Source organism: Capricornis sumatraensis, chromosome 13 (assembly GCF_032405125.1).
Source record: "Capricornis sumatraensis isolate serow.1 chromosome 13, serow.2, whole genome shotgun sequence".
Classification (NCBI taxonomy): domain Eukaryota; kingdom Metazoa; phylum Chordata; class Mammalia; order Artiodactyla; family Bovidae; genus Capricornis; species Capricornis sumatraensis.
In genome coordinates this window covers 78,533,592-78,560,875 of record NC_091081.1, presented here as the reverse complement: position 1 = coordinate 78,560,875, position 27,284 = coordinate 78,533,592, and the positions used below count along the sequence as shown (strand labels likewise).

The window sequence follows — 27,284 nt, the reverse complement described above, 5'->3', positions numbered from 1 at the left end:
CACAGCTATTTTTAAATACTACTACAGAACCTTGAACGAGATCGGGAGTGTGTTCTTGATCTTGAACGAACAGCCACTTTCTTTGCTTCCTGTTCAAAGATCTCCTCTTCCACTGCATCTTGCACTTCATCTATATCCATATCCTTGAAAGTCAAAGGAACACAAGCAAACAAAATGCCTGGTTGAGATTCAGTGTTTACTGATTATTTCTGCATTCCAAAATATTCACCATAGTAACATTAATGCCTAATAGTAAAATGGTTACAATGCACAGCTTAACGTGGAGGAAAAAACATTTACGTTTATATTATTTTACATAAAATAAACAATATTACCATATTTTAAGACTTTTTTCTGAAGTCAATTTTAGAACTTTATCACCCAGGAAAACATTTACTTTTTACCTGTTGCTGAATATCTATGGAATCATCCAAATTTGCTTCAGGTTCAAGGAAATGCTGCTGACTGCTCCCTTGTGACGGTGATGCAGAATGTTCTGACCCAAATGTTCCTTCTTGACTATCCTGAGGAGTTGCCTGTTGAGAATGTACACAAACACACAAGCATTGGGAAATAATGAATAATATTATAAATGAAAATTTACATGCAAACATCACAATCAAATTTTTAAAAAGAAACCCAATACCAAAAGAATTCTGTTACATCTTTAATGATCAATCTAAAATGGCACTTTTTTATAAATCCAAGTTTACTTGAAAGCACAGAATACCTCCATAAAGGGGGATACGGTAACACTAGAAGAGACTGATAAGATTAAGAAAGTTTCCAAACAAAATTTTTCATTGTGGGAAAGATAAACTATCATGAATAAAGGGACCGTATCATGAATGATATATAAAGAACTAAGTCACCCACTATATATACACAAGCAAAAGCAAAGCTCAAACCTGAATATCAAAATCACTGATCCAGTAAAATCAGTTTAGAACTTGGATCTTTTTCAACCTCCACCTCTGTTAATTCACAAAACAGTATTAGGAGGTACTCAGATATGTAAAACATTTCAGAAAGACTAAACAAAAGTTAGGCAATGAAGCCCAACTATAGGAAAAAAACAAATTTAAATCTCCCCCCAAACCTGCGACTACAATTACAGCAACTGGATACAGGGACTCTGCTTATATGCTGCTAATCAGTGTGAACTTGCTTAGCAACTGCATAATACTATGATCATAAAATAAATTATATATGGCAGAAAGTGAAGAAGAGCTAAAGAGCCCCTTGATGAAAGTGAAAGAGGAGAGTGAAAAGGTTGGCTTAAAGCTCAACATTCAGAAAACTAAGATCATGGCATCTGGTCCCATCACTTCATGGGAAATAGATGGGGAAACAGTAGAAACAGTGTCAGACTTTATTTTGGGGGGCTCCAAAATCACTGCAGATGGTGACTGCAGCCATGAAATTAAAAGACGCTTCCTCCTTGGAAGGAAAGCTATGACCAACCTAGACAGCATATTAAAAAGCAGAGACATTACTTTGGCAACAAAGGTCCGTCTAATCAAGGCTATGGTTTTTCCAGTAGTCATGTATGGATGTGAGAGTTGGACTGTGAAGAAAGCTGAGTGCTGAAGAATTGATGCTTTTGAACTGTGGTTTTGGAGAAGACTCTTGAGAGTCCCTTGGACTGCGAGGAGATCCAACCAGTCTATTCTAAAGGAGACCAGTCCTGGGTGTTCTTTGGAAGGACTAATGCTAAAGCTGAAACTCCAATACTTTGGCCACCTCATGTGAAGAGCTGACTCACTGGAAAAGACTCTGATGCTAGGAGGGATTGGAGGCAGGAGGAAAAGGGGACAACAGAGGATGAGATGGCTGGATGGCATCACCGCCTCGATGGACATGAGTTTGAGTGAACTCCAGGACTTGGTGATGGACAGGGAGACCTGGTGAGCTGCAATTCATGGGGCTGCAAAGAGTCAGACACAACTGAGCAACTGAACTGAACTGACTGATGATGTTAACTAAAACTGAGAAATTGATTACTATGAAAAAAATGACTCCCTAATTAAACATCCTAAAACATGATCTCACAGGTGCTCAAGATGAATAAAAAGAGTCCCTGGTAGTACACAAGAACTAGAACTATTGAATAACATAATAATTAACAGAAAAGGGTAACTCAAACTACTGTTTCCTTCCCACAAACCTATTACTAAGAACAAAGCTACTCTTGCTATGAATTTGTCTCTGTGTGTAAAAGGAATACAGTACAGTGAGTATAGAGAATACTATATTATAAATTTCAAAGTTGCTAAGAGACTAAATCTTAATTGCTCTCACCACAAAAAAGAAGTAATTATTTGACATGAGAGAGGTGTTAGCTAACAATAGAGGTAATCATATCTCAATATATAATCATATCAAATCAGTATGTTGTACACCTTAAACTCATACAATGCTATGTCGATTATATCTCTATAAAAAAATTTTTATTACTCTTATTCTAACAACATTTAAACTGAAAGAAAAGCAAGCAGTAGAAAAACTGAGCCAAAAAAAGCATAAAAGAACCATTCCAATGTATTAATTTATGAAGGAACAGGCTCCCCAAGGACAAGTAACATTTTCAAGGTTTAGAAATAAATTAAAGCTAAAAAACTTGTTAATTAAATGCCTGCTTTATTCCACACAATTGACCAAAAGTTGGTAAATTAGTATACTTTTGAGAACAAATCAAAGTGTGCTTTAAGCACAGTCCCAGCCTTCAAAGTGGTACAATAAAAATAAAATTCTTAACAACACAGCAAGATAATATTCCATTTTACCCCGAGCCTTGCTGTTTGGCCTTAATTCGGTACTGCTACACCCTTCACATCATGTATTTCTTAGCTCACCACCCACCTGGAGCATCACATCCACCATCCACCTCACCTCTGTCTTTCACCTCTGATTATCTGTGTAATAGTCTGCTTGATATAACCAGCAGAATCCACTGCAACCAATGTTAGATTCTGAGGTTCTTTGTGGGCAGTTTTACCTATTTGAAAAGGCTGCGGTTCATGACTCTATTTTTTCTTTGAAATCTTATGAAGACAAAGAGAAAATTTACTTTTAAAATTCAACTACAAGGGCTTCCCAGGTGGCTCAGTGGTAAGAATCCAGCTGCCAATGCAGGAGACACAGGTTAGATCCCTGATCTAGAAGATTCCACACGCCACAGAGCAACTAAGCCCGTGCGCCACAGCTATTTAGCCTGTCTTCTAGAGCCCGGGGAGTCGCAACTTCTGAGCCCACATGCCCCAACTACTGAAGCTCACGTGTCCTAGAGCCTCTGCTCCACAACAAGGGAAGCCGCTGCAATGAGAAGCTAGCTCATCCCAACTAGAGAAAAGTCCAAGCAGCAAGGAAGCCCCAGGACAGCCAAAAAATAAAACTGTATTTTAAAATTATAATAAAATTCAACCACCATTCATTTTATGATCTTACAATTAGCATTAGGTCAACTGGACCCTAACTACATCTAAGGTCTAAGCTATGTATGTCATGGGAACTTAGAGGTGTTTTTCTCCTATATATTGAAACATTTTGCTATTTCATCATCCTAAAGAATTATTCCACTATTACTCATCAATTATTCCCAACTGTGAAAAAAACCCTAAAATAATAATTTAAAAAGTAAGGAAGTGTTGAGAAGTGGGATTCAACCGTGAAATACACCTTCCTTCAGGTTTACTGCATCACCAAGAGTACTGCATTGTATTTCAAGCAGGTATAAATAAGAATTGGATCATAGAAAAAGCAAACAAACAAACATTTACTTCTTCCTCACTGACTATGCTAAAGCTTTTGACTATGCAGATCACAAGAAACTGTGGAAAATTCTTAGAGAGATGGGACTACTAGACCACCTTATCTGTCTCCTGGGAAACCTGTATGCAGGTCAAAAAGCAACAACTTAGAACCAGACATGGAGCACCGAACTTCTTCAAAATTGAAAAAGGAGTACATCAAGGCGGTATATTGTCACCCTGCTTATTTAACTTATACGCAGAGTACATCATGCAAAATGCTGGATGAAGCACAAGCTGGAATCAAGATTTCTGGGAGAAATATCAATAACCTCAGATATGCAGATGATACCACACTTATGACAGAAAGTGAAGAGGAGCTAAAGAGGTTCTTGATGAGGGTGAAAGAACAGAGTGAAAAAGCTGGATTAAAATTCAACATTCAAAAAACTAAGATCATAGTATCTGGTCCCATCACTATGGCAAATAGATGGGAGAAAAAGTAGAAACAGTGACAGATTTTTATTTTCCAGGGCTCCAAAATCAGTGCAGATGGTGACTGTAGCCACAAAATTAAGACACCTGCTCCCTGGAGGAAACACTATGACAAACCTAGGTAGCGTATTAAAGGACAGACACATCACTTGGCTGGCAAAGGTCCGCGTAGTTAAAGCTGTGCTTTTTCCAGTAGTCATGTATGGATGTGACAGCTGGACCATAAAGAAAGCAGAGAGCCGAAGAATGGATGCTTTCAAACTGTGGTGCTGGAGAAGACTCGAAAGTCCCTTGGATAGTCAATCCTAAAGGAAATCAACCCTGAATATTCACTGGAAGGATTGATGCTGAAGCTAAAGCTCTAATACTATGGCCACCTGATGCAAAGAGTCAACTCACTGGAAAAGACCCTGACGCTGGGAAAGACTGAGGGCAAGAGGAGAAGCAGGCGACAGAGGATAAGATGGTTAGATAATACCACTGACTCAACTGACATGAATCTGAGCAAACTCCGGGAGACAGTGAAGGATAGGGAAGACTGGTGTGCTGCAGACCATGGGGTCGCAAAGTGTTGGACGACTTAACGACCAAATAACAACAATAAAAAACTACTGAAGCAAAGTAAGTTACATCTTGCTGATATCCCACTGATAGCTGTTTATTATTAATTGGCTGAATAGTTTCTAATCTTTTGATTTCTAACACTTTGGTTAAAGTTATTTTATCAGTCATCACTTTCACCATGAGCATTTCATTCTGAGTTATCTGACTCTTGGATATCTGATAAAACAGTTATCAAAAGCACAACTCCAACTTACTCAAGACAAGAGAAATCATTCCTTTTATGACATGATTGTTAGTTCCTCATGATTCAACCATTTTCAGAAAGTTCTCCCGTTCTCCACCAGCTTTCCATCATTAGACAAAAGGCCTCAAGCCCTTACAAGTGTGGTCAGGGCTGCGAGAAACAGCGGCACTAGCAACCCCAGTATCCTCTTCACTCCAAGACTGTGATAACGTTAGGTCACCACACTGAGCTTAGCAGCGAATACAAACACTTAGTTTTCCTGCATATCCCACCCCATCTTAAATAAAAACATATTTAAATAAAAACACCTCATCTTAAAAACGTAACTGGTTTGGTAGAGCCAATTACACAACTGACTGAATTTAACTGTTACTCTGCTGATGTTTACTCTTCGATTTTAAATTTGTGATAGGTTTTAAACACTATTCATCTTATGCCTAAGAGAAGTTGCTTTGTTTCTTCACTGCCATTTTTGAACAAGGAAGCTTTTAAGGACATTTACTCCTTTCAAAGAGATTCTATTACTATACCTTCTGAAATTGTGGAGATGATATATAAAGCAATCAACTAAGACCAGAATTTTTTTTTTCTTTTTCTGTTAAACTTTCATTTTATTGTTTCTGCTAAAACTTCTGAAATGAAGTTAGAACTAAGGAAATTCAAAAGTGTCACATTTACAGGTGAGTAAATCTGCTTAGATAAACTTCCATTACTACCACCTCTTGGCTCTGTAACAGCTCTGAAGTTTCTTGTATCACTGACAATCTGTTTCCTTTTCTTGAATCACAACTTGTGTTTTAAAATAATATTCAAATGTTTTTTACTCTCCTTTGTCCTCAAGTTCCTAAATTCTCAAGCAGATAAATTTTATTTTCCTGACATAAAATAATGCACCTACTTCTATCAGAATTATTTCTTCAAAACAAGGTATGAATTTCATTCTCATGATTCCAGGTACAAGTTCCAACATACAAATATCAACAAAATCCATTACCATTTGCACTGAAAGGACAATGTCAGACCCTAACAGTGTCTAAGGTTTGCTATCGAAACTAAAGTAATCTTCTCTCTTCCATATTCCCATAGTCCTTCACTTATACCTCTATTAAAAAACCAGTATTCTGCCTTGTAATCATACAGATATACATACTCTACTAGAGAAGAGCTTACTTGAGGCAAAATGCTTCTCTGTTCTTCTCTGCATGTATCATCCGTCTAACAACGCTCATACTTTAACATTTGTGGTATTGTATTAAATTCATTAGCGCCAAAAGATTTGATTAGAAGAAGTATGAGATTCTCAGAAACTCATAATGTAAACAGTTTTACATCCATAACTATTTCTCAAACAGAGCAAAATCAGGGTTTGCAATGGATTTAACCTTAGCTTCACAATAATTTGACATATTGTATCCATTCTAAGGTACAACTTTACATTTCATCATGCCTGAAATTTAGAAGATTCTTAAAACTACACAGAATGTAATTTGTGTGTGCGTGTCCATTTGCTCAGTTCTGTTCGACTCTTTGCAACCCCATGGACTGTAGCTTGCCAGGATTCTCTGTCCATGGAATTTTCCAGGCAAGAATTCCGGAGCAATGAATCTTTCTGACTCAGAGATTGAACCTCCATTTCTTCTGTCTCCTGCATTGGCAGGTGGACTCTTTACCACTGTGCAACCTGGGAAGCCTACATATACTTTAGAAGTACTTAAAAATTCTTGGGTATATATAAAATAATGGTGAGTCTTAAGATGGAAGGTATTTCATACTGGCAGTGCACTTTAACAGTGGATGCTTCATTTCACTAAGCTTCAATTTCCTACAGTGTAAATGAGACTCAAAATACCTGTATCTCAGCATATAAAAGATGTGGTCAAAGAAACTATACCTTTTTAAAGAAAAGGATCAAATGAAAGATAAAACTGAACTGTAAAAAAACTACCTGAAAAGCAGTAGCTGTAATCATGGCTAATGAAGCTCTTGCCACCTACCGAAAGTCTAATTAAAGATAGCAACCTACTTTGTCATCGTCATCAACAATAGCAAAATCACGATGCTTAACAGGGAACTGAGAGGAAAGAAAAGTTTCACACTGTAATACTGAAACACCATGTCTTCTGTCCTCTAATTCCTTACAGGATACTGAAAATAATTTTTATAATTTCTCAACAGATACATAAGCTGCCAGAACACATTTCAAAATTACAAAAAAAACAGAACAAACAAAAACTGTAAAGATCCTGAAAAGACTCATCTTCCGAGTAACAACCAGCTGAAGAAAAATCACCAAGTGACAGACTGTAGACAGCCGTAACAATAAAGACCACAAGATGGGGTTATAGACCTTTTGAGGCTGTTGCTGTTCCAGGAGCTGCTGTCTGAGATGTTCAAGATTTTGCTGCTGCAGTTGTTCTGCTATCTGATGAAAGATGGAATTGTTCACAGATTCCGAAACATGAGAACTACAAGGAAAACCAAGTGTAAATATATTTTAAAATCCAATAAAGATAATATGAAAGTAAAAGAATATTCAAAAACACCCCCAAAATGTCAACAAATGGAATATACTCTATTATAGTGTTTACTTTTAATATTAATACAGAAAATAGAGTAACTCAGAACTTTAATATGTTGAAATAAGAAATATACTTCAATAGTTTCAACAGATGGATTATATGTTAGACATACTCTGCTATCACTGTGTATAAAGTAGTAGTTTTTTACATTAGAGCATTTTAAGAAAATCTTAATGAAACACTTATAAACCGTGACACAATGGGAAAAATGTTCCATCAATCAGTATATGTACAATCTATAATCAAAACTGATCATACACTTAAAAAAAATAATCTACTTTCACATTATTAGGCATGTTAACAGAAAGAATGTTTAGATAAGAGAAAATAATAATTTAACTGTATTCTGGGAAATTCACACCTGGAATGAATACACCTGGAATTCTGGGTGCCACAAGGTAAGACATGAACAAAAAAGAGGGCATCCCCAAAGGGGCAATCAGGATGGTGAGAAGTCTTGAAACAGTTGGAAAAAAGTATACTTCATCTGGAGCAAATAAACCTAAGGGGAAGAATGATACCTATCTTCAAATACTGAATGGCTATGTCTCAACAGATTATGGAGCAAATTTGCTTCCTTGCTTCAGAAAGCAAAATGGATCAGTGTGTAGAAAGCAAATCCCATAGGATTCAGTAACAAAAGATCAAACCATATTAACAACTACTTAACTCTATGTCATAGGAGGCATTAAAACAACAAATAAAAAACCTATCAGGACTGTTACAGGAGATTCTTACATTGCTCAGGACACTGATCTACATGATCTCAAATGCTTTGTAGTCGAAAACACTAGTTCTTAATTTTTCAAGTAGAATCTCTTTATCATAAGCTTATATATAAATGCATTTTTATATATATTTTAATATATTATCACAATATAGAAAACTAGTAACTGCTGAAATAAGACATCCAGAGGCTTTCCCCACTCATCATCCCTTTCCTATTCTCCCACCTTTCACCTTCCTCTCCAACATCCTCTTTCCCACTGGTCCTCTCCTGAACCCTCACAGAATCCAAGGCTCTGCACAATTGTTTGGGGTAAGGAAGAAGGGGAATCACTGATTTAAATAAAAACTCACAATCTATTTCTTTAACAAACAAAATCCCTACAACCCTGTTCCTTACTTCTAATTAATCTGATACATGCCCAGAATTTACTATATACTTCCCAGAAGCAGCCATGGACACTATAAGAAAACTTCTTTCTCCTACTATTTCAACTGAGGTAAATAACCTAAAGCTTAATATATCAACAGCAAATGTTACAACCAAATTTATCAACACCTATCAATTTTCCAGTAAAGAATTTTTATATATCCCAACTATCTGCAAAGTTCATAGAGTCAAAACAATATAGGGAGGCAACAAGCAGCAACTCCTCCGTCTTCTTATGTGAGAGCCCAAGAGCCAGAAACAATGCTCAAAGTATACTGAGTAGTTCAGATGGCCATGTTTATAAAGATAACAGAAAAAATTTATGGTTTATGAAGAAAAACATAACAACTCTTACAGTTGAGAAGCTGGAATTTCCTTTTTGGGTTCTTCACTATGCTCAGAATCTTCCCCAAAATCAAACCTATCCATCAACTTCTAAGTGGAGGGAAAAAAAAAGAGGGAGAGAAAGAGACAAATTTAAAAGCACTTTACACAAATACAAGTTACAAATGCTATTCTGAAGATCAATGACATTCCATTAATTTATCTCTATCATTTAAAATGTAATTATTTCTTTCATATAATTTGTTACATACTGTTTATTTCATGTAACTTTATTGTTTATTGTTATACTATAAAAAACATTTTGCGTGGACCTTTACTTCTCTTCAAAGAATTCTGACAGACGTTGTCTTATGAAGCAGATCAATCGTGACACATAGGATAATTACCAATACTTTATAGAAGAGAAGATTAGGATTTAAATATTTGAGTGGCTTGTCAAGAGTAAAAAAGTGTTATTTTAAAAAAAGATCTAGAACTATAATCTATAGAACTATAATCAACAGATCTATTACTAGTACAGTTCTCTCAGAATGCTCCACCGTCTTTTAAATGATCAATTTAAAGGTTTTTTGAAAGTTGTAGGCTAAACAAACCTAAGTAATATAATCTAATAAATCAATATTTATATTTCTATGAAAATAACAGCAGAAATAAAAAGAATATAGATAACATTTCCAAGGGATAATATTCTGATAATCACCAAGAATACTGAGGATGTCACACAAGTTAAACATCCAAGATTTTCAACTTTGAAAATACAGTTATATCTCAATTTATCATATTATACTATTGTAACAACTTGTAAGGAAGCTTTCCTTCGAACTTTCACATACTTTACAATTTTAGCAGGTTAAAATTACAGGCTAGACACTATAATTAATTTATTTGTAACTCCATAAAAATGAGCTCAAAAATCATTTGTCTCAATAGTGAATATACAATTTTACTGCCTTCAAGTGGATTTATAAAATTACTTAAAATTTCTTTCAGAAATTTGAATCTTTTGTAAAATGTATTTAATAAACAGTAATATTTACTCAGTAACTGTTAAGTTATTAAGTAATATTTACTCAATAACAGTACATCTGCGTGTGCTAAGTCGCTGAAGTCATGTCTGACTCTTTGCAACCCTATGGACTGTAGCCCGCCAGGCTCCTCTATCCATGGGATTCTCCAGGCAAGAATGGTTGAGAGTGGTTGCCATGCCCTCCTCCAGGGATCTTCCCAATTCAGGGAATGAACCCGCATCTTGTATGTCACCTGCACTGGCAGGCAGGTTCTTTACCACTACTGCCATCTGGGAAGCCCCTTACACAGTGCTGTGTTTAGTTGCTCAGTCGTGTCTGACTGACACTTAAAACCCCATGGACTGTACCCTGCCAGGCTCCTCTGCCCATGGGGATTCTCCAGGTAAGAATACTGGAGAGGGTTGCTATTTCCTTCTCCAGGGGATTTTCTCAACCCCCAGGGCTCTCACTTTTCAGGTGGGTTCTTTACCGTCTAAGCCACCAGGAAAACCCTTATAGACTACAATGGATGTTAAAACATGAAACAGTTCTACAGTAAAATGTAATTTACATAATTGCAATCTACATGATAGTACAGAAAATTCAGTTCTTCATACAGAACAGATCTGTTATCCTAATTTCTACCTTGTTAAAAGACACCCCCTGTTCTAGGGGATTGAGGGTGTTGGCTGCTGCAGCTGCTGCTGTAAGCTGTGCTGTAAGAGCCTGCAGCTGGACGACAAGACCAGCATCCAGGGCTTGCAGGATGGAGGGCTGAGGCTTCTGCTGCTGTATCTGTAAAGTCTGTATTAACTGCTGAAGCTGCAGGGGTGTGCGGGGAGAGAAAAGAAAATTGTTACAAACAGGTGTTGGGTTTTACCCATAAGAATGCTCATCTAAACTTTGAGTCAATAAAATTTATCATTCTACAGTCTAGAGACCAAGAAAAAATACATATTGACTCAAAAAAAAAACAATTCATTTTTAAAATAAGATTTGCGTGTGTGTGCCATATGTAACAGTTCTAAATAAGTTTGTCTTTACTCCTGGAAAGTCAAGGAACTTTAAACAAAATAAAATGACCATACCATGACAAACAACAAAATAAAAACCCATCACAAGCAGACTAATTTCTCTCACTAAGCTTTTCATTCCCTTCTTCAACAAACTCAATCGATATAGAAGGGCAAGCACCTACAACAACTGCTTTTGCTATCATTTAAATTTACCATCTGACAACACATTCCTGAAAGGAGGAAAGAAAATAAGGAATCTTTCCCTTGAAGCAGTCTGAAACTAAGGAAATTAAAGATGAATAGTGTCATCAAGAGTTGCAAGCAACCCCTGTCCCCTCTGTATTCACCTTCTCTCTTAAAAAATAGAAATAATAATGAAATCCTAAAGATATTACAGTTAAGTAAGCCCTACATATATCCCAGAAGTAATTACTTTTCTACTTTAGATGTAAACCGAAGTTAAATCTGAAAATTATCAGTTTGGAATAGAAAAATAGCAAAGCTACTGCTAAACAAGACATTTGTATTCTTTAAGTAAAGTTAAATTTACAGTGAGAGAAGATAAAAATATGCATGATGACAGTAAGTGAAACAATTCCATGCCTATTCCCAAAAAGGAACATTGGAAAACAAACCAATCTTCACTTATCAAAAAACATTTACTGCAAACTACTAATGTGACAGGAAACAAAGTACAAAAATATATGATAGCTGAACTTCTGCACTAAAGAAGCTCCAAACCAGACAGGATGGATGACTAACAGAAGGGAGTATTATAGGGAGGAAAAAAGGAAGGAAGGAAACGTCTTCACACCTTCTAAACGCTCCTTCTGACACCTGCATCCCGCCCCCACCACGCCCCACAGCAGTGTTAGCCTTTCCGTCACCCAGGTTCAAAGGCTGCAGCGTTCTACTTCTTCTCTACTCTGACTTCACATCTCAGATTACTGTGTCTCCTTGACTCTTTGCACTATTCTTCTGGAATACCGAGTCTCCTGCCAAAAGTACTTTTCAATAGATACCTTTTAAAAAATTAGATTTGCTTTTATGGGTTCTTTTCAAAATATCATAATCACAGAAAGCTAGTAAATTCTACAATTTAATCTAATACTCAATTTGATTTCACAACTGTCCCAAAAATGTAGAAACGTGATCCAATCTAAGGCTAAATAAATGAACTGGTTCCATTTTTTTAAAGGTTGTCATTTTAAAGAGTCCACAACTGTACTATTTTTCACATATTACTGTCTTTCTATTATCACTGTTACCAACAAATATACTCCTTATCTCTAGATTCTCTTTTTTCCCATCCATTCAACTACTCTTTAGATCATGTGACTTCAACATAAAAATCTCTGGCAACTCCTCACTGCTTAGTACATGAATCCTTCACTTCTCAGCCCAGGTCCCACACTTAGGTTTACCACTTCAATGTCATGACTCGTAACATACGTAGACTATCTTATCTTCTAGAAAACTCAATTCTAAGATATATTCTCTATACCCCAACATTGTTATGCCTCTATACATCAGTCATTCGTTTCACAAAATATACTGAATACCTGCTATAACCTAGACACTGAAAATACAGCAGTGAGCAAAACAGAAACTCCTTGTCCTTATACAGTATACATTACAATGGAAAGAGACAGTGAATGAAACAAATGAGGAAGTTACATGAGATATTAGGTGCTAAGGAAGAAAAGAAGGCAGGTGACAAAGAAAGGGAGCAGAGCAGATGAAAGGCAGCATTTCCAGTTTTAAATAGCTGTCTGAAGGCCTTACTGAGCTGGCATTTAAACAAAGACAGGAGGCTGAAATGTGTGAGTATGTGGGAAGGACAGCTCGGGGAGTTTTACTGTATAGATCACAATTAATCTGGTTTTAAAGGATAAGCTTAAAAACAAACAAACAAAAACCACACAGATGCTAAGGAAAGATAATCTCATATCTGCCCTAACAGGTTCTTCAAATGTCACTTTGTCAAAGATGCTTTCTCTTGGCTACCCTAACTCTGACCCCTTCTTCCAAACCTAGTCACTCTAAAGATCTGCCCTGTTTTAAGTCATATGTGCTAAGTTGCTTCAGTAGTGTCCAACTCTGCGCAACCCTATGGACTGTAGCCTGCCAGGCTCCTCTGTCCATGTGATTCTCCAGGCAAGAACACTGGAGTGGGCTGCATTTCCTATTCCAGGGGATCTTCCCAACCCGGGGATTGAACCCACATCTCATTACATCTCCTGCATTGCAGGCAGGCAGGTTCCTTACTGCTAGCACCACCTGGGAAGTCCCTTTAAGTCATATATATCTATCTAAATAATGTTTTGTACTTCTTTATTGTCTGTCTCCCCTAAGACAGAAAGATATCTTCCCCAAGGCAGAAGGCTTCCCAGTCTCATTACTGGATTAACAATAGCACCTAATAATGCTTGGCAAAACTATGTGCTAAATCAATTATTTTGGTGTAGAATGAATTATTTGTAAAATAATCTTCAATGATAAAAACAGACATAATACATTATTAAATTTAAAAAAGCAAGTTACGAAGTATTGTATGTAGTGTGGTCATTTAAAAAAAACATTAAAAAAAAACACTCTTTAGGTGGTACATAATGAAACAATGCATTCATTAGGAAAACAATGAGTTCTAAATCATGTTGACGTAACAAAAAAGGCTGCTCACCTGCTGGCCTTGAGGACTCTGTAAGATCTGAGCTACTGCTGCAAGTGTATCTGTATTTGTTATCTGAGACACCCACGGATCAGGTAAACCTTGGACCACGTTGGCTGGAGTCACAGGTGTCACAGGAGTTCCTTTTAGAAAGACATCAAACCCATTCCCAATAAATATGTAAGTAAATAAATAAGATGTGGAAAATTGGATTTGTTCTGTCACTTTTATAAAATATGTACAAATTTACATAATTTTACTGTCTTCATCTTTAAAAACCATTACATAATTAGGTTCATTAAACAAACAAAATGGCAACAACAAAAATGACCAGAAAGAGCTTTTCATACTTATTCTCAATTAACTAAGCTACCATTTTAAAGGAGCCTACAATACTCGGAAATCATTAAATACCTTACTAAAGAAGAAAATTCAATGACATAAAGAAATACTCAATCTCTGATGACAAAAGTATTATAAAAGTGTACATAAAATTATTATTGTTCCAAAATGTATATGTACATACCCCAAAATAAACATATATCAAAATGATAACAAAAGTAATTCTTAAGACTATGGTTAAAAAAAAAAATTCAAATCTCATTTAAATACCTCAAAAAAACCTCCATGATTTTGAGATTATTACTCATTCTTGGATCCATTAAATAAATTTTTACAGGGTTCTCTTTATATATTAAGTACACTTAGCTCACTATGAATATCAAGTTGATATATATGCAAGTTTAAAAGATTACAGTCTAAATCAGGAAAAATTTAACTGACATACCAACTTCCCAAGCTGATTATGTACGTTTCTAGGAACATTAAAAGCTTAGCTTTTTAATTTTTTTGAAAAGAATGAAACACATATAATTTCTGATTTTATTGTTCCTTCAAATTAAGACTTCCTTTCATTTACCTAAAGCGAAACAAATTCTCCTGCACTGTCAAATAATCACCTGAAATGCATGAGTAGAACACTCAGAAAGTCTCTCTCAAAGCAACATACCTGGAGTATTGCTCATAGCAGCAGTAGTACTGGCCAGAACAGGGGTGACAACTGGAGGCGGAATCCCTGCTGCCATATCCAGAAGAGGCTGAATAATCTCACTCTTAAATACATTATTCTTCTGCCATAAGTTTAACACTCTCACTATTTTACTCTAGAGGAAAAAAGAAAAATGATTATTTTTATTTTTTTGCTTTCAAAACTTTAGAAAACAGTCATATCATAGAGGCTCCTCAGGCCATGGACAGGAAGGATGGATTAAAATACTTCTTGGACACTTAATGGAGTTCAGGCACTGAAATTACAGTATCAGTATAATCTTTCCAACTGTGATTATAAAAAAATCCCTATATACTAATCTTTATTATAAATGACAAATATTCTTATTATGAAGTCTACAAATTCAAGACTGACTTATTCATTGTAATGGACATAAATCCAAGTCCAAACTAGTGAAATTCCTAAATCAATGTGTCTAAGTTACATCAAAAATGTTTATATAAAATCTCAAATGAGTTATTTTAGGTGGAGTTCTAAGGTATTTAAGACTCAATTACGATGGATCACATTAAAACTGGAAGCATTCTTTCTGCCTGCAAAGAATCATCAACGTACCAAGATTAGTTAGAAGAAAAAAAAATCTGACTCTAGAGGCAGATCCAAGAACAGTTTACAACTAATGACACAATAATACATTCTCTCCATATCTATCCAGTATAACAAGACTTTTTTCTGATTCAAGACTGTATAACAGTTATTAAAAATAAAACTACCTAATCTTGTTGTACTTGAGAGGAGGTAAAAGATTTGTGGTAAGCTTTTAAGTCTGGTTCCTCTTCTTTAGAGTAAGTCTTCACCTGTTCTTACTTTTCCTACAAAATTAACACTGCAATCAAGTCTGTCAGAATAAGGACACTAAATTTCGAAGTCAGCATCCAAGAAATGTAACCTTCTACTATCCCGGTTTCCAGCACTAAGAAAACACTTCCATAACAAAGGAATTCTGATATGCAGTTATTGCCTACTAATTACTTGGTAAATTCATTTTCCACAGACAACTAAATAGGTAAATATCAGCTCATATCAAATGACCAAAATTATGAATTGGTTGTACATATAAATAAGATTTTAGGATAATTACAAATGCTTATTAGAGCCAGTTTCTTGAACACCAATGGCTTTAATAAATTAAAAAGTAGCAAAATCAACCATATCTTTCATTCTGTTTAAGAAAAGTCTAATAACAAAAAGAAACATGGACAGTGCAAAGGATAACAAATAAAGGATAATATAATATGATAAATTACGATAATGTAAAGTCTTATTAAGACCAAAAAGGTAATGACTACCCCAACTTAAAAAAAAGGCAGCATACCTTGTCATCTCCAGGGCAACGGTATAAATTCTGGAAAGTGCTAATGATGTTATTACTAAATCTGGGTGCAAACACATCCTTTTCTTGACCAAACTGATGTCGAGACTGTCGTACAATAGAGTCAATAACATAAAGTCCAGGTACCTTATATTCTGGTTTACACTGATGAAAAAAGAAGAGTGGGAAAGGAGGCAAATGAGAAGGTTAAAATTCTCAACAGACAAATGTCACCAGAAATCTATAAAAACACAAACACACTGCTCACACTGAGGTGATGAACACACAGAAGTTGACCATTCCACACCATGTCTCTGGAATGGCATTTGAAAGAATCTACTTTGGTTACTCTACATATTTAGTTCAACTGCCAATCACCTAAGTTTCAAAATAGCCCTGTGTAACTGGCTTGAACAACAAAAAACAAAAGGTGTGGTTAAAATAAAAATATATATATATAGTTTAATGATTTTTTAATTCAAGCAGTGAATTCAAGAAAGAAAAGCTCTGGTAAAAAAGTACTGCCAACAAGCCTTAGATTTCATCCAAAAAACACACAGCAAAGGGATCTCTATACTAATGAAAGAAGGAATCAAACAGCAAATTACAACATTCTAAACACAGTGAGCCTGAAGTTTTAAAACTTTTCTCAAATGCAAACCTATATGAAAGATAAGGCACTACCATTATGATTCTAAAAATCTGTCCTATGAAAACATGTTTTAGCTGCTTCGCTGATCAGTGTTTCTTATCCTTCTTCTAATCTGAAGAATATGAGTCTCCTGGGACCTTCCTAAGCACAATGAAGAACCCTTCACCAGCAAGTTTACTGCTTCAATTTTCCCATATCCAGAAGCATGAGAAAACCTGCCTCCCAAATACATACTAATTAAAATGAAATTATGGCTGCTAGAAGCAGGTTCAAATTTTGAGTGTAATTAGGTAAGCATTTCACCAGAGCCATTTCACAGAAATCCTATCGAGCACTAAATCAAAACTGCCTTCTTGGAAAATGTCTCAGACCCAAGGACCAGTGAGTAAAGGATCTTCAATCCGCCTCCAACACACAGATACATGTTTCTAAACAGTATTTTCAGTCAAGACAATGAGTGACTTCATTCTGCAAAGAGACTAGATGATCCATCATTTGTTCCTTCAAATCCCTTCTTCTTAAGGTCATTATTAAGAAAATGAAGAGACCGATAGCACCAATTTATAAGTATCTATTGCAAAGTTCTGGCTGTTTAGTACTTGAAATATTTAATGAAAGGGCAGTAATGTTGATGTGTGGACATTAAAGTTTTAGGTTTAACCAACCTAAAGTTTTAGGTTTCAACACTGTCTGCTCTGTTGAAAGTTATTGTTTTAGAAGTCTGAAATAGTTTTCACTGATGTTCCCCCTCAATCTAGCATATTTGTTCCTCAGTTCATATATCTGACTTATTTTCCTTTTGACTACCGTACATGCAAATAATTATCTACCTAGCCAGGCAAATAATACATCCATTAAAAAAATTGTTTAAATTTAATGAAAAGCCAAGACATTTCTTTGTTAAAAGTCATCTATTCCTCAATGCTGGAAAAATAGACAAAATAGTCTCATATTTAATGTATTATTTTATAGAAATGATTATCTTGAGAGTAAGGCTAAATAAAATTGCTAAGTTGCTGGTGAGAGTTTTTAAATACTGAGTGGTGAATAATAAAAGCAATTAGTGTAGTGAGTTTAAAAAAAAACAAATACACCTTTTTCTTTGATTTATAACAAAAATTCTTGATTATAAACTCACAGTACATAAGAATCATGAGTACACACCACAATAAATGGGCCTTTCTTCCCTACTGTGAAGATTCCAAAGCTTCAAAAGTGTTAGGGGTTTTAGTATTAAGCTATAAAGATGAACACTTCTTTCACAATAACCTTTAGAAACACCATATTATGATGTTACAGTATGGAATTTCCTTCACTGATCACAGTAGGTATTTTTATGTGCCTGCCACATAAAATGGCAAAAACAAAAAAAACAAAAAAAAAGTTATGTATGATTTAAATGTTGTAGAAAAGCTTTAAAATAACAGTATTTGGTAAACCTGGTCACATTACCACCTAGAAACTTGAGAGAAGAATTAAGACTAAAAAAATCTGAAATGTCTTTCAACTGTTTCTTCAAGTTCTATCAGTAGCAAAAACACAAGAATTCCTAAGCCTCCAATATCATGAGCGATTTTTTTTTATACTTTGCATTAATTGTGGCTTTACTTACAAAGCACTGAATGATGCTGACAGTAGCGTGTAAGAAAAGAGGGCAGTCTCAGGACACGGTTATATCTGATACCAAACAAATTCTGAAAGTGAATACTGCATGCTTCCAACAGAAGGAGAGGAAAAGGAACCTTTCCAACAGAGCCAGAGCATTCAGGGCTTAACAAGGTCTACTCTCAGAGAAGCCTGGCGTGCTGCAGTCACATAGGGTCGCAAAGAGTCGGATACCAATGAGAGACTGAACAACTCTCAGGAGAAACTTAACCAGAGCCTGATCTGCTTTGGTTTTACCAGAGTCTAAATGACCCACCTTCAGGAAATCAGAACCTGCATTTCAACAAGATCCCTAGGTAATTTGTGCAAGTTTCTTATGCACAAAAGAAAGTTCAAGACACACTGTTTAGACACTTGAACCTTTTTAAAGTTTTATAACAATGAAATTTTCTAACCACCAACATTTCTATCTTACAGTTAGATTTACCCTAAACATACAGCATACCTGTTATTTTAACCCATACCTTAAGCTTCAATTCACTAGCTGTTCATCTCAAAATATGTTTTACCAATACTTTAAGTTTTGAGAAAACAAGATGTTAAGAGGGGAAAAAAGCTGAATCAAATAAAAGTTAACTGATTTATTCAAGATTATCCAGATAGTTTGGAGATGCAGTAATACTATTTTAATCCACGCACCCTCCCCTCCAGTCAACTATTTTCACTCAAGAAACATACTGCAATTTATGTCCTTTGATTTACCTTTGATTATTTACCTCTGATTCTCAAACTGGTTCTGCTCACATCTAGGCAAGTGAACAAAGGGCAGAATACCAAACCTCAATTCAATGACAGAGTCCTACAGTATCATTTTACAAATCGTAAGTCTTATGGTACTCCTGCCCAAAAAAAGCGGCACAGATAAGGCACTGATCAAAAAGGAGCAAAGAAATATAACCTAGTCACCTTGGGCTCTGGTTACCAAAAAAATTACTAAATGTATGCAAAAACAGCTGTTTTCAACTTCGTCTCCCTCTGCTTACCCTGGAAAATGGAACTTTAGGTCTAATAATAAGATGTAGAGATGCATACTGCCCTAACGGATGAGACAAAATGAATCAGCAGAAGAAAAGTGGCTAGCATTTTTACTACATCTTATCTACGAGGAGGACTGCTCTCTAGGCATTAAGCTTGAAATGAATAAGAAGGATTTCTTTAAAGGCTATATAAAAAGCAATGAATCTAAAATTTCATTAAAAAAATCATACTGAAATATTTTCTTCACGGAACAGATGCTCACTATGGAAATGCAAATTAACAAACACATCTACCTGAAAGCTTTCGTTTTTAGAATTATTTGAAAGGCAGTTTCATTTTATTTCTTAATTAGAAATTAAAACAAATGGAATCACTTTTGAACAGTCATCAAAACAATTTAAAATTGGGTCTTTGAAAAGAGAATAGCACGGGGTGTTATTCTACAGTTACAGAACGTTTAGCATATACAGGGAAAACTATATACTTACTTTCTGAATGAATTTCTCAACACTCTGTACCACATGTTTATAGAACTAAAAGGAAAAAAGATTTTAAATGTTTGATTAGAACTTTCTTGCTAAATATACAGTTTAACAAAGCTTCAAAGGTTTATCAACAAAGCAATGAATTTTAATCATGAATTCCGAGATAAACGTAACATAAACAAACATAAACATGAGCACTAGCTAAAGTCAGTAAAGGTTCCTGAAGTAGGTATATGGTCAATATATCCAGTGTGTTATATGCCAAATATGGTGGTAGGCCACTGGTAGATGTACATTCTTCCTTCCTGGAAGGATAAGTAAAGATCTCCAACAGTAACATTTTATTGGCTAAATTAAGTTAGTACTGCTGTTGCTGCTAAGTAGCGTCAGTCGTATCTGACTCTATTCGACCCCATAGAGGCAGCCCAGCAGGCTCCCCCGTCCCTGGGATCCTCCAGGCAAGAATACTGGAGTGGGTTGCTATAGAAAAATCAAATAACTGAAAATAAAGAACATTAACAAATGTATGCAAGGGAGTTGTTTTCAACTTCATTATCTTCTGCTTCTCCTAGAAAATGAAACTAGCATGTACCTATAACAAAATATAGAGATGTACAATGTTCGAATGGATCAGCCAAAATGAATTCAGCAGAAGAGAAGGGAGCACATGGATTGAAAATCAGAAATGAGCTTTTATCAATTATGAGAAAACCCTTTACATTTAAGTTTTATAAAACAACACTATGAATAAACTTAAAAATGAATAAAATAAAAATGATAGGTTAAACAAAAACTATCTGGAATTTGTACCTAATAGTTCAATGGCAATTGCATAATCAACATATTTCTGTTTAAAAAACTAGCCTCAATTGTGCTTTGTTTTATATTTGTGATCCCATAATTTATTCTCTTAAGGGACACTGGGACACAAGACCATTCAACTGCAGCATGAAATCCAACATTTATAAAGTAAAAAATATAGGAAACCTTCATTAATCATATTCACCAAATCAAAATCTACAATAAAGTTTCCTTACTGCAAAGTAACAGTCTACTCAACAGTTTAAGTTATTTAAGAAAAAAAAAAAAAACTCGCCAAAACAACTACTTAAAAGTTATCAGGCACTTTATAAATAACTAAATCTTTTAAATCAATATATAAAATACCATTTACACACTGAGTGGTTTTTATTAAATAATAATTCTTCGAGAAAACATCTTGCCAGAGCTTCTTACTTCTAGTTACTTTTTGTATGATTTGTAATTCAGACTAAAACTAAATGTTAGCTTAATAAATGTTAATTCAAAGATTTTCAATTCACATAGATCTTTTTCCATAACCGGTTATCAGAGGTTTCATTGACAGTGCGCAATGGTAACAAACACCCATCACAATAATCATCTCTTAACACTGACAAAAAGCCGATGACTTACCTTAATATGAAACACACTATCATTTAACTGAAAAAGCAGTTCAAATATCAATTTATATATGCATCAAATGCAGTTAAAGTAACACAGTACTGCAAAACAGTTGATCTAAACTCTTCAAAAATGTCAATGAAAAACAAAACAGAAACAAAGCAAAAGGCTGGGTAAGAGGACAAATATATGACAAGACCTTGACTGGATCCCGAAAATGAACAAATGCAGGGATTAGCTACTAAAGTTAGCATTCAGACAAATGATAAGTCAAAGTGTAGATTATATTAGATAATAATGTTGCGTCAAAGTAAAATTTCTTGCATGGGATGTGTTTTGCTGATCTATGAAATCTCTTTGCTTTAGGACATTAAAATTCTAGTATTTAGGGATTATGTGCTATTCTAAATGAATTCTGAAATGAGTTCTCAAATGACTCAGTCAAAAAAACCTGACAAAGTGTGTATGTGTGTCTGTGTGTACATGTAGAGAACTAACCAAATGTACTGGCCAAGATGCTAATACCTGGAAATTCTAAGCGGCTTTGTATTGCTCACTGTATTTTGCAACATGCTTCTATTTTTTCAAAATTAAAAAACTAAGTACCAGTAAATCAAAATAGTACAGTAAACCATGTTTCAACTGTAAACTATGTTTTCTCTCTTGACTGAGAGAAAAATTTAAATCTAGCTATTTTTATTCTGTTGCAAATTAATTTTCTCAGACCATTCCAACATCTGAAAAATGTAAACAATGTTAATACCTATTCCTTAAAGGTCTTCAATTAAAAACTATTCTGTCCAACAAAAGCTTTTATTAAAATGCATCAACCATTCCACAGAACAAAAATGATAATATGTATGCTGCACAATTTCAGGATCACGATCATAGAAATCAGACCACAATGATGGAGAACAAAAAGAAAGCACAAGAAGCTATTATTCAACAGAGTCGCTGAAAAATCACTTCTTTGAAGAAATTTCTCTAGGTTAAATGTGTTCATTGCTCATGTCCTTATCTTTCATATTCTACATGTAAATAGAGATTTGAACTCTAATGCTATTTAGACATTGATTACAAGTATGAAAACTAAGATTTGGCCGTTCAGATCAGATCAGTCGCTCAGTCGTGTCCGACTCTTTGCGACCCCATGAATCGCAGCACGCCAGGCCTCCCTGTCCATCACCATCTCCTGGAGTTCACTCAAACTCACATCCATCGAGTTAGTGATGCCATCCAACCATCTCATCCTCTGCCATCCCCTTCTCCTCCTGCCCCCAATCCCTTCCAGCATCAGTCTCTTCCAAAGAGTCAACTCTTCACATGAGGTGGCCAAAGTATTGGAGTTTCAGCTTTAGCATCATTCCGTCCAAAGAAATCCCAGGGCTGATCTCCTTTAGAATGGACTAGCAGGACCTCCTTGCAGTCCGAGGGACTCTCAAGAGTCTTCTCCAACACCACAGTTCAAAAGCATCAATTCTTCGGCGCTCAGCTTTCTTCTGGTGGTCAGGTGGTCTAGTATTCCCATCTCTTTCAGAATTTTCCACAGTTTATTGTGATCCACACAGTCAAAGGCTTTGGCATAGTCAAGAAAGCAGAAATAGATGTTTTTCTGGAACTTGCTTGCTCTTTCCATGATCCAGCAGATGTTGGCAATTTGATCTCTGGTTCCCTTTTCTAAAACCAGCTTGAACATCTGGAAGTTTACAGTTCACGTACTGCTGAAGCCTGGCTTGGAGAATTTTGAGCATTACTTTTACTAGCGTGTGAGATGAGTGCAATTGTACGGTAGTTTGAGCATTCTTTGGTATTGCCTTTCTTTGGGATTGGAATGAAAACTGACCTTTTCCAGTCCTGTGGCCACTGCTGAGTTTTCCAAATCTGCTGGCATACTGACTGCAGCACTTTCACAGCATCATCTTTCAGGATTTGAAATAGCTCAGCTGGAATTCCATCACCTCCACTAGCTTTGTTCGTAGTGATGCTTTCTAGGGCCCACTTGACTTCACATTCCAGGATGTCTGGCTCTAGATGAGTGATCACACCATCGTGATTATCTTGGTTGTGAAGATCTTTTTGGTACAGTTTTTCTGTGTATTCTTGCCACCTCTTCTTAATATCTTCTGCTTCTGTTAGGTCCATACCATTTCCGTCCTTTATCGAGCCCATCTTTGCATGAAATGTTCCCTTGGGATCTCTGATTTTCTTGAAGAGATCTCTAGTCTTTCCCATTCTGTTGTTTTCCTCTATTTCTTTGCATTGATCGCTGAGGAAGGCTTTCTTGCTATTCTTTGGAACTCTGCATTCAGATGCTTATATCTTTCCTTTTCGCTTCTCTTCTTTTCACAGCTATTTGTAAGGCCTCCCCAGGGAGCCATTTTGCTTTTTTGCATTTCTTTTCCACGGGGATGGTCTTGATCCCTGTCTCCTGTACAATGTCACGAACCTCAGTCCACAGTTCATCTGGCACTCTATCTATCAGATCTAGTCCCTTAAATCTATTTCTCACTTCCACTGTATAATCATAAGGGATTTGAAAGTAGGAAGTCAAGAAACACCTGGAGTAACAGGCAAACTTGGCCTTGGAATACGGAATGAACCAGGGCAAAGGCTAATAGAGTTTTGCCAAGAGAAGGCACTGGTCATAGCAAACACCCTCTTCCAACAACACAAGAGAAGACTCTACACATGGACATCACCAGATAGTCAACACCAAAATCAGATTGATTATATTCTTTGCAGCCAAAGATGGAGAAGCTCTATACAGTCAGCAAAAACAAGACTGGGAGCTGACTGTGGCTCAGATCATGAGCTCCTTATTGCCAAACTCAGACTTAAATTGAAGAAAGTAGGGAAAACCACTAGACCATTCAGGTATTTGGCCGTTAGAATGCTGCAAAATCAACTATCTAAATTTTTTCCTAATAGAGACTCTCTATGAAGAAATCATCTGTTAAATCTAACAGATAATGCTATTATTCAAAGATAACTTATCCAGGGAATTCCCTGGCAGTTTAGTTGGTAGGACTTAGCGCTTTCACTGCTGGGAGCCCAGTGCTGGATCCCTGGTTGAGGAACTAAAATTCCAAAGGCTCCTCAGTGAGGCCAAAAACACAAACAAAAACAAAAAAATAAAGATAACTTATTTAAATAATGGTGCCTCTGGTTATGGCTGATGTTCTTACTCCGAGCAGAAAAACATATCACTGAGAACCTACAGCAGATCTACTTAATTAAAAATAACCACTCACTCATACTCAATTTTAACAACTGGACTAGAACAGGGAGTCTTAGCTTAGGGGATAAGGACATTTTGGAGAAGTGTCTATGGCTGAGCTTCAGAAGGTCCCCAAAGCCAAGAAATTTTATTGACAATTTTGTACATATGTGTATTTCTCTAGAAACAGTTCAACCTTCTGAGGCAAAATTTTGTACATGTGTGTATTTCTCTGGACAGTCCAATCTTCTGAGATTTTCAGAAGTATCCATAAGTCATGGAGAAGGCAAGCCAACCCACTCCAGTACTCTTGCCTGGAAAATCCAATGGATGGAGAAGCCTGGTAGGCTGCGGTCCATGGGGTCGCTAAGACACGACTGAGCAACTTCATTTTCACTTTTGACTTTCATGCACTGGAGAAGTAAATGGCAACCCACTCCAGTGTTCTTGCTTGGAGAATCCCAGGGACGGTAGAGCCTGGTGGGCTGCCGTCTATGGGGCTGCACAGTCAGACATGACTGAAGTGACAAAGAAGTAGCAGTATCCATATGTCAACACAGGTTCAAAACCACTGTGTCAGAGCAACAGCTAAGTACCTATGGCCTCTTCCCAGAGTTTAAATGTCCTATGTACAATGTAATCCAATTATTTTCCATAAAGGTCTTTTCAAATCTACAGTATAATCAATAAGATAAAAAAACCAACACATTAATTTTTATTTAGAAAACTTTTCTTAACTAGTATTTCCAGATTCTATAAAGTCAGTGTGACAAATAACAGTGTTAAACACATTCTCCACAATATGCCTGTATCCAAATTCTTACCTATAAAAAGAGAAAATGACTGCTTCAAAGTTTATGTAAGAATATTTATGAAAATATTAAGCGTTTATCTCTAGTTGGGAGGGTTTGTAGGTGACAGATTTTAATTTTTGTGTTTTTCAAATCTTGGAACATGTACTAACTTTGTAAAGATGAAGAAAATATGTAATCTGTAAAAATTATCCCTCCTCCAAAATATTAGTGGAGTATTTCCTTTTGAAAACAGAAGAGTAAAAAGTGTTACTCACCTTTATAGCTTTGATGGCTGCCTTAGTAATCTGGGTCATTTTCGCTTTAGAAATGGGTGGCTTGTAGTCATTCAGGGAATACAACTGATGAAAAAGAACAAATTTTAAACACAGTAAAACTAATGGTCTCTATGCAATTACATGAAATTACGAAACATTTCTATTTTTACATCCTCAGTGAAATTAAAGCTCTGCTTTTCTTTTAAAAGTCAAGTTCAGCATCATTAGCCATCAAGCAAATACAAATCAAAACCACTATGAGATTATCACTTTACACTTACTTGCTTATAATCAAAGAAGACAGACAAGTGTTAGCAAGAATGTAGAGAAATTGGAACCCTGGCATATCCCTAATGGATTGCAAAATGGTATAGCAGCTTTGGAAAACAGTTTGACAGTTCTTCAAAAAATTAAACATGATAATATGCAGTATGAGCCAACAATTCCACTCCCAGGTATATACCCAACAGACGTGAAAATATATGTTCCCATAAAAAGTTATACACAGTCACGGCAGCACTATTCATAAAAAATTCATTAAAACTGGAAACCAGCTAAATGTCCATCAGATGAGGAATGAATAAACAAAATGTGTTCTACCGAATTAATGAAATATTAACCATGAAAATGGAATGAGGTACTGATGCATGCTACAGCACAGATGAACCTCGAAAACATGCTCAGTTTAAAAAGTCACATTTAAAAGAGCATGTTATAGAAACGCATTTATATGAAATGTCCAGAAAAAGAAATCTACTGGGGACTGTCCACAGCTGGGCCAGTTGGGGAGAAATGAGGAGTGATAATTACGAGTACAGCATTTCTTTTTCAGGTGATGATAATATTCTAAAATGGACTGAGGTGAAGACTGCACCACCATACCAAAAACCACTGAATTACACACTTTCAATTGGCTAACTGTGTGGTATGTGAAGGATGTTTCCATTTAACTGCTTTCAGAAGTCGAGACCTAATGTTTAGCAACAATCCCACCATTCCCCCCAAAATTTGTTTTAAAGTTTCTCATATAAACAAAGGATAATACTGCTTAGAGAGAAAACAATTAAAGACAAGGTAGGAGAATTAAGGAGAAGACAACTAAGCTTAAACAAATCCGGATGAAAAGTGGGTCCTAGGTAACGCAGGGAATTTAACCACAATTACCTAGAAGTCGAGAGACCAAGCTTTGGCCATCATGATCCTGAATAAACAACTTGAACAGGGCTTCCCTGGTGGCTCAGTGGTAGAGAATCTGCCTGCCAAAGCAGGAGACGCAGGTTCAATCCCTGGTCTGGAAGATCTGACATGCCGCCCAGCAGCTAAATCCGTCCGCCACAGCTACTGAGCCTGAGTTCTAGAAGCCCAGGACCCACGACAACGGAGCCCATGAGCCCAGGCTGCAGAAGCCCTTGTGCTCCCCAACAAGAGAAGCCAGAGCAATGAGCAGCCTGCACACTGCAACCAGAGCAGCCCCCCTCGCCAAGCAAGAGAAAAGCCCTCGCCAAAAAGACCCAGTGCAGCCAAAAAAAAAAAAAACCGGAACAGACTATGAAAGCAACTCAAAACAGCTTTAGCTGGTTAACCAACGA

The 27,284-nt window shown here is 36.0% G+C and overlaps 1 protein-coding gene across 2 annotated transcripts in view; it reads right to left on the bottom strand.

Moving 5' to 3' along the window:
- The window catches only part of SCAF8 (SR-related CTD associated factor 8), a 151,612-nt gene that overhangs the window by 83,905 nt on the left and 40,423 nt on the right, over positions 1 to 27,284 (bottom strand). For both annotated transcript variants that reach the window (XM_068985394.1, XM_068985393.1), the window contains exons 3-12: positions 25,696 to 25,779; positions 19,991 to 20,035; positions 16,211 to 16,372; positions 14,836 to 14,989; positions 13,839 to 13,969; positions 10,785 to 10,961; positions 9,143 to 9,222; positions 7,400 to 7,517; positions 405 to 536; positions 31 to 143 (exon numbers count right to left, since the gene is read on the bottom strand). In XM_068985394.1, the coding sequence (XP_068841495.1) occupies positions 31 to 143; positions 405 to 536; positions 7,400 to 7,517; positions 9,143 to 9,222; positions 10,785 to 10,961; positions 13,839 to 13,969; positions 14,836 to 14,989; positions 16,211 to 16,372; positions 19,991 to 20,035; positions 25,696 to 25,779 (1,196 nt within the window). The remainder of the gene's footprint in view (positions 1 to 30; positions 144 to 404; positions 537 to 7,399; positions 7,518 to 9,142; positions 9,223 to 10,784; positions 10,962 to 13,838; positions 13,970 to 14,835; positions 14,990 to 16,210; positions 16,373 to 19,990; positions 20,036 to 25,695; positions 25,780 to 27,284) is intronic.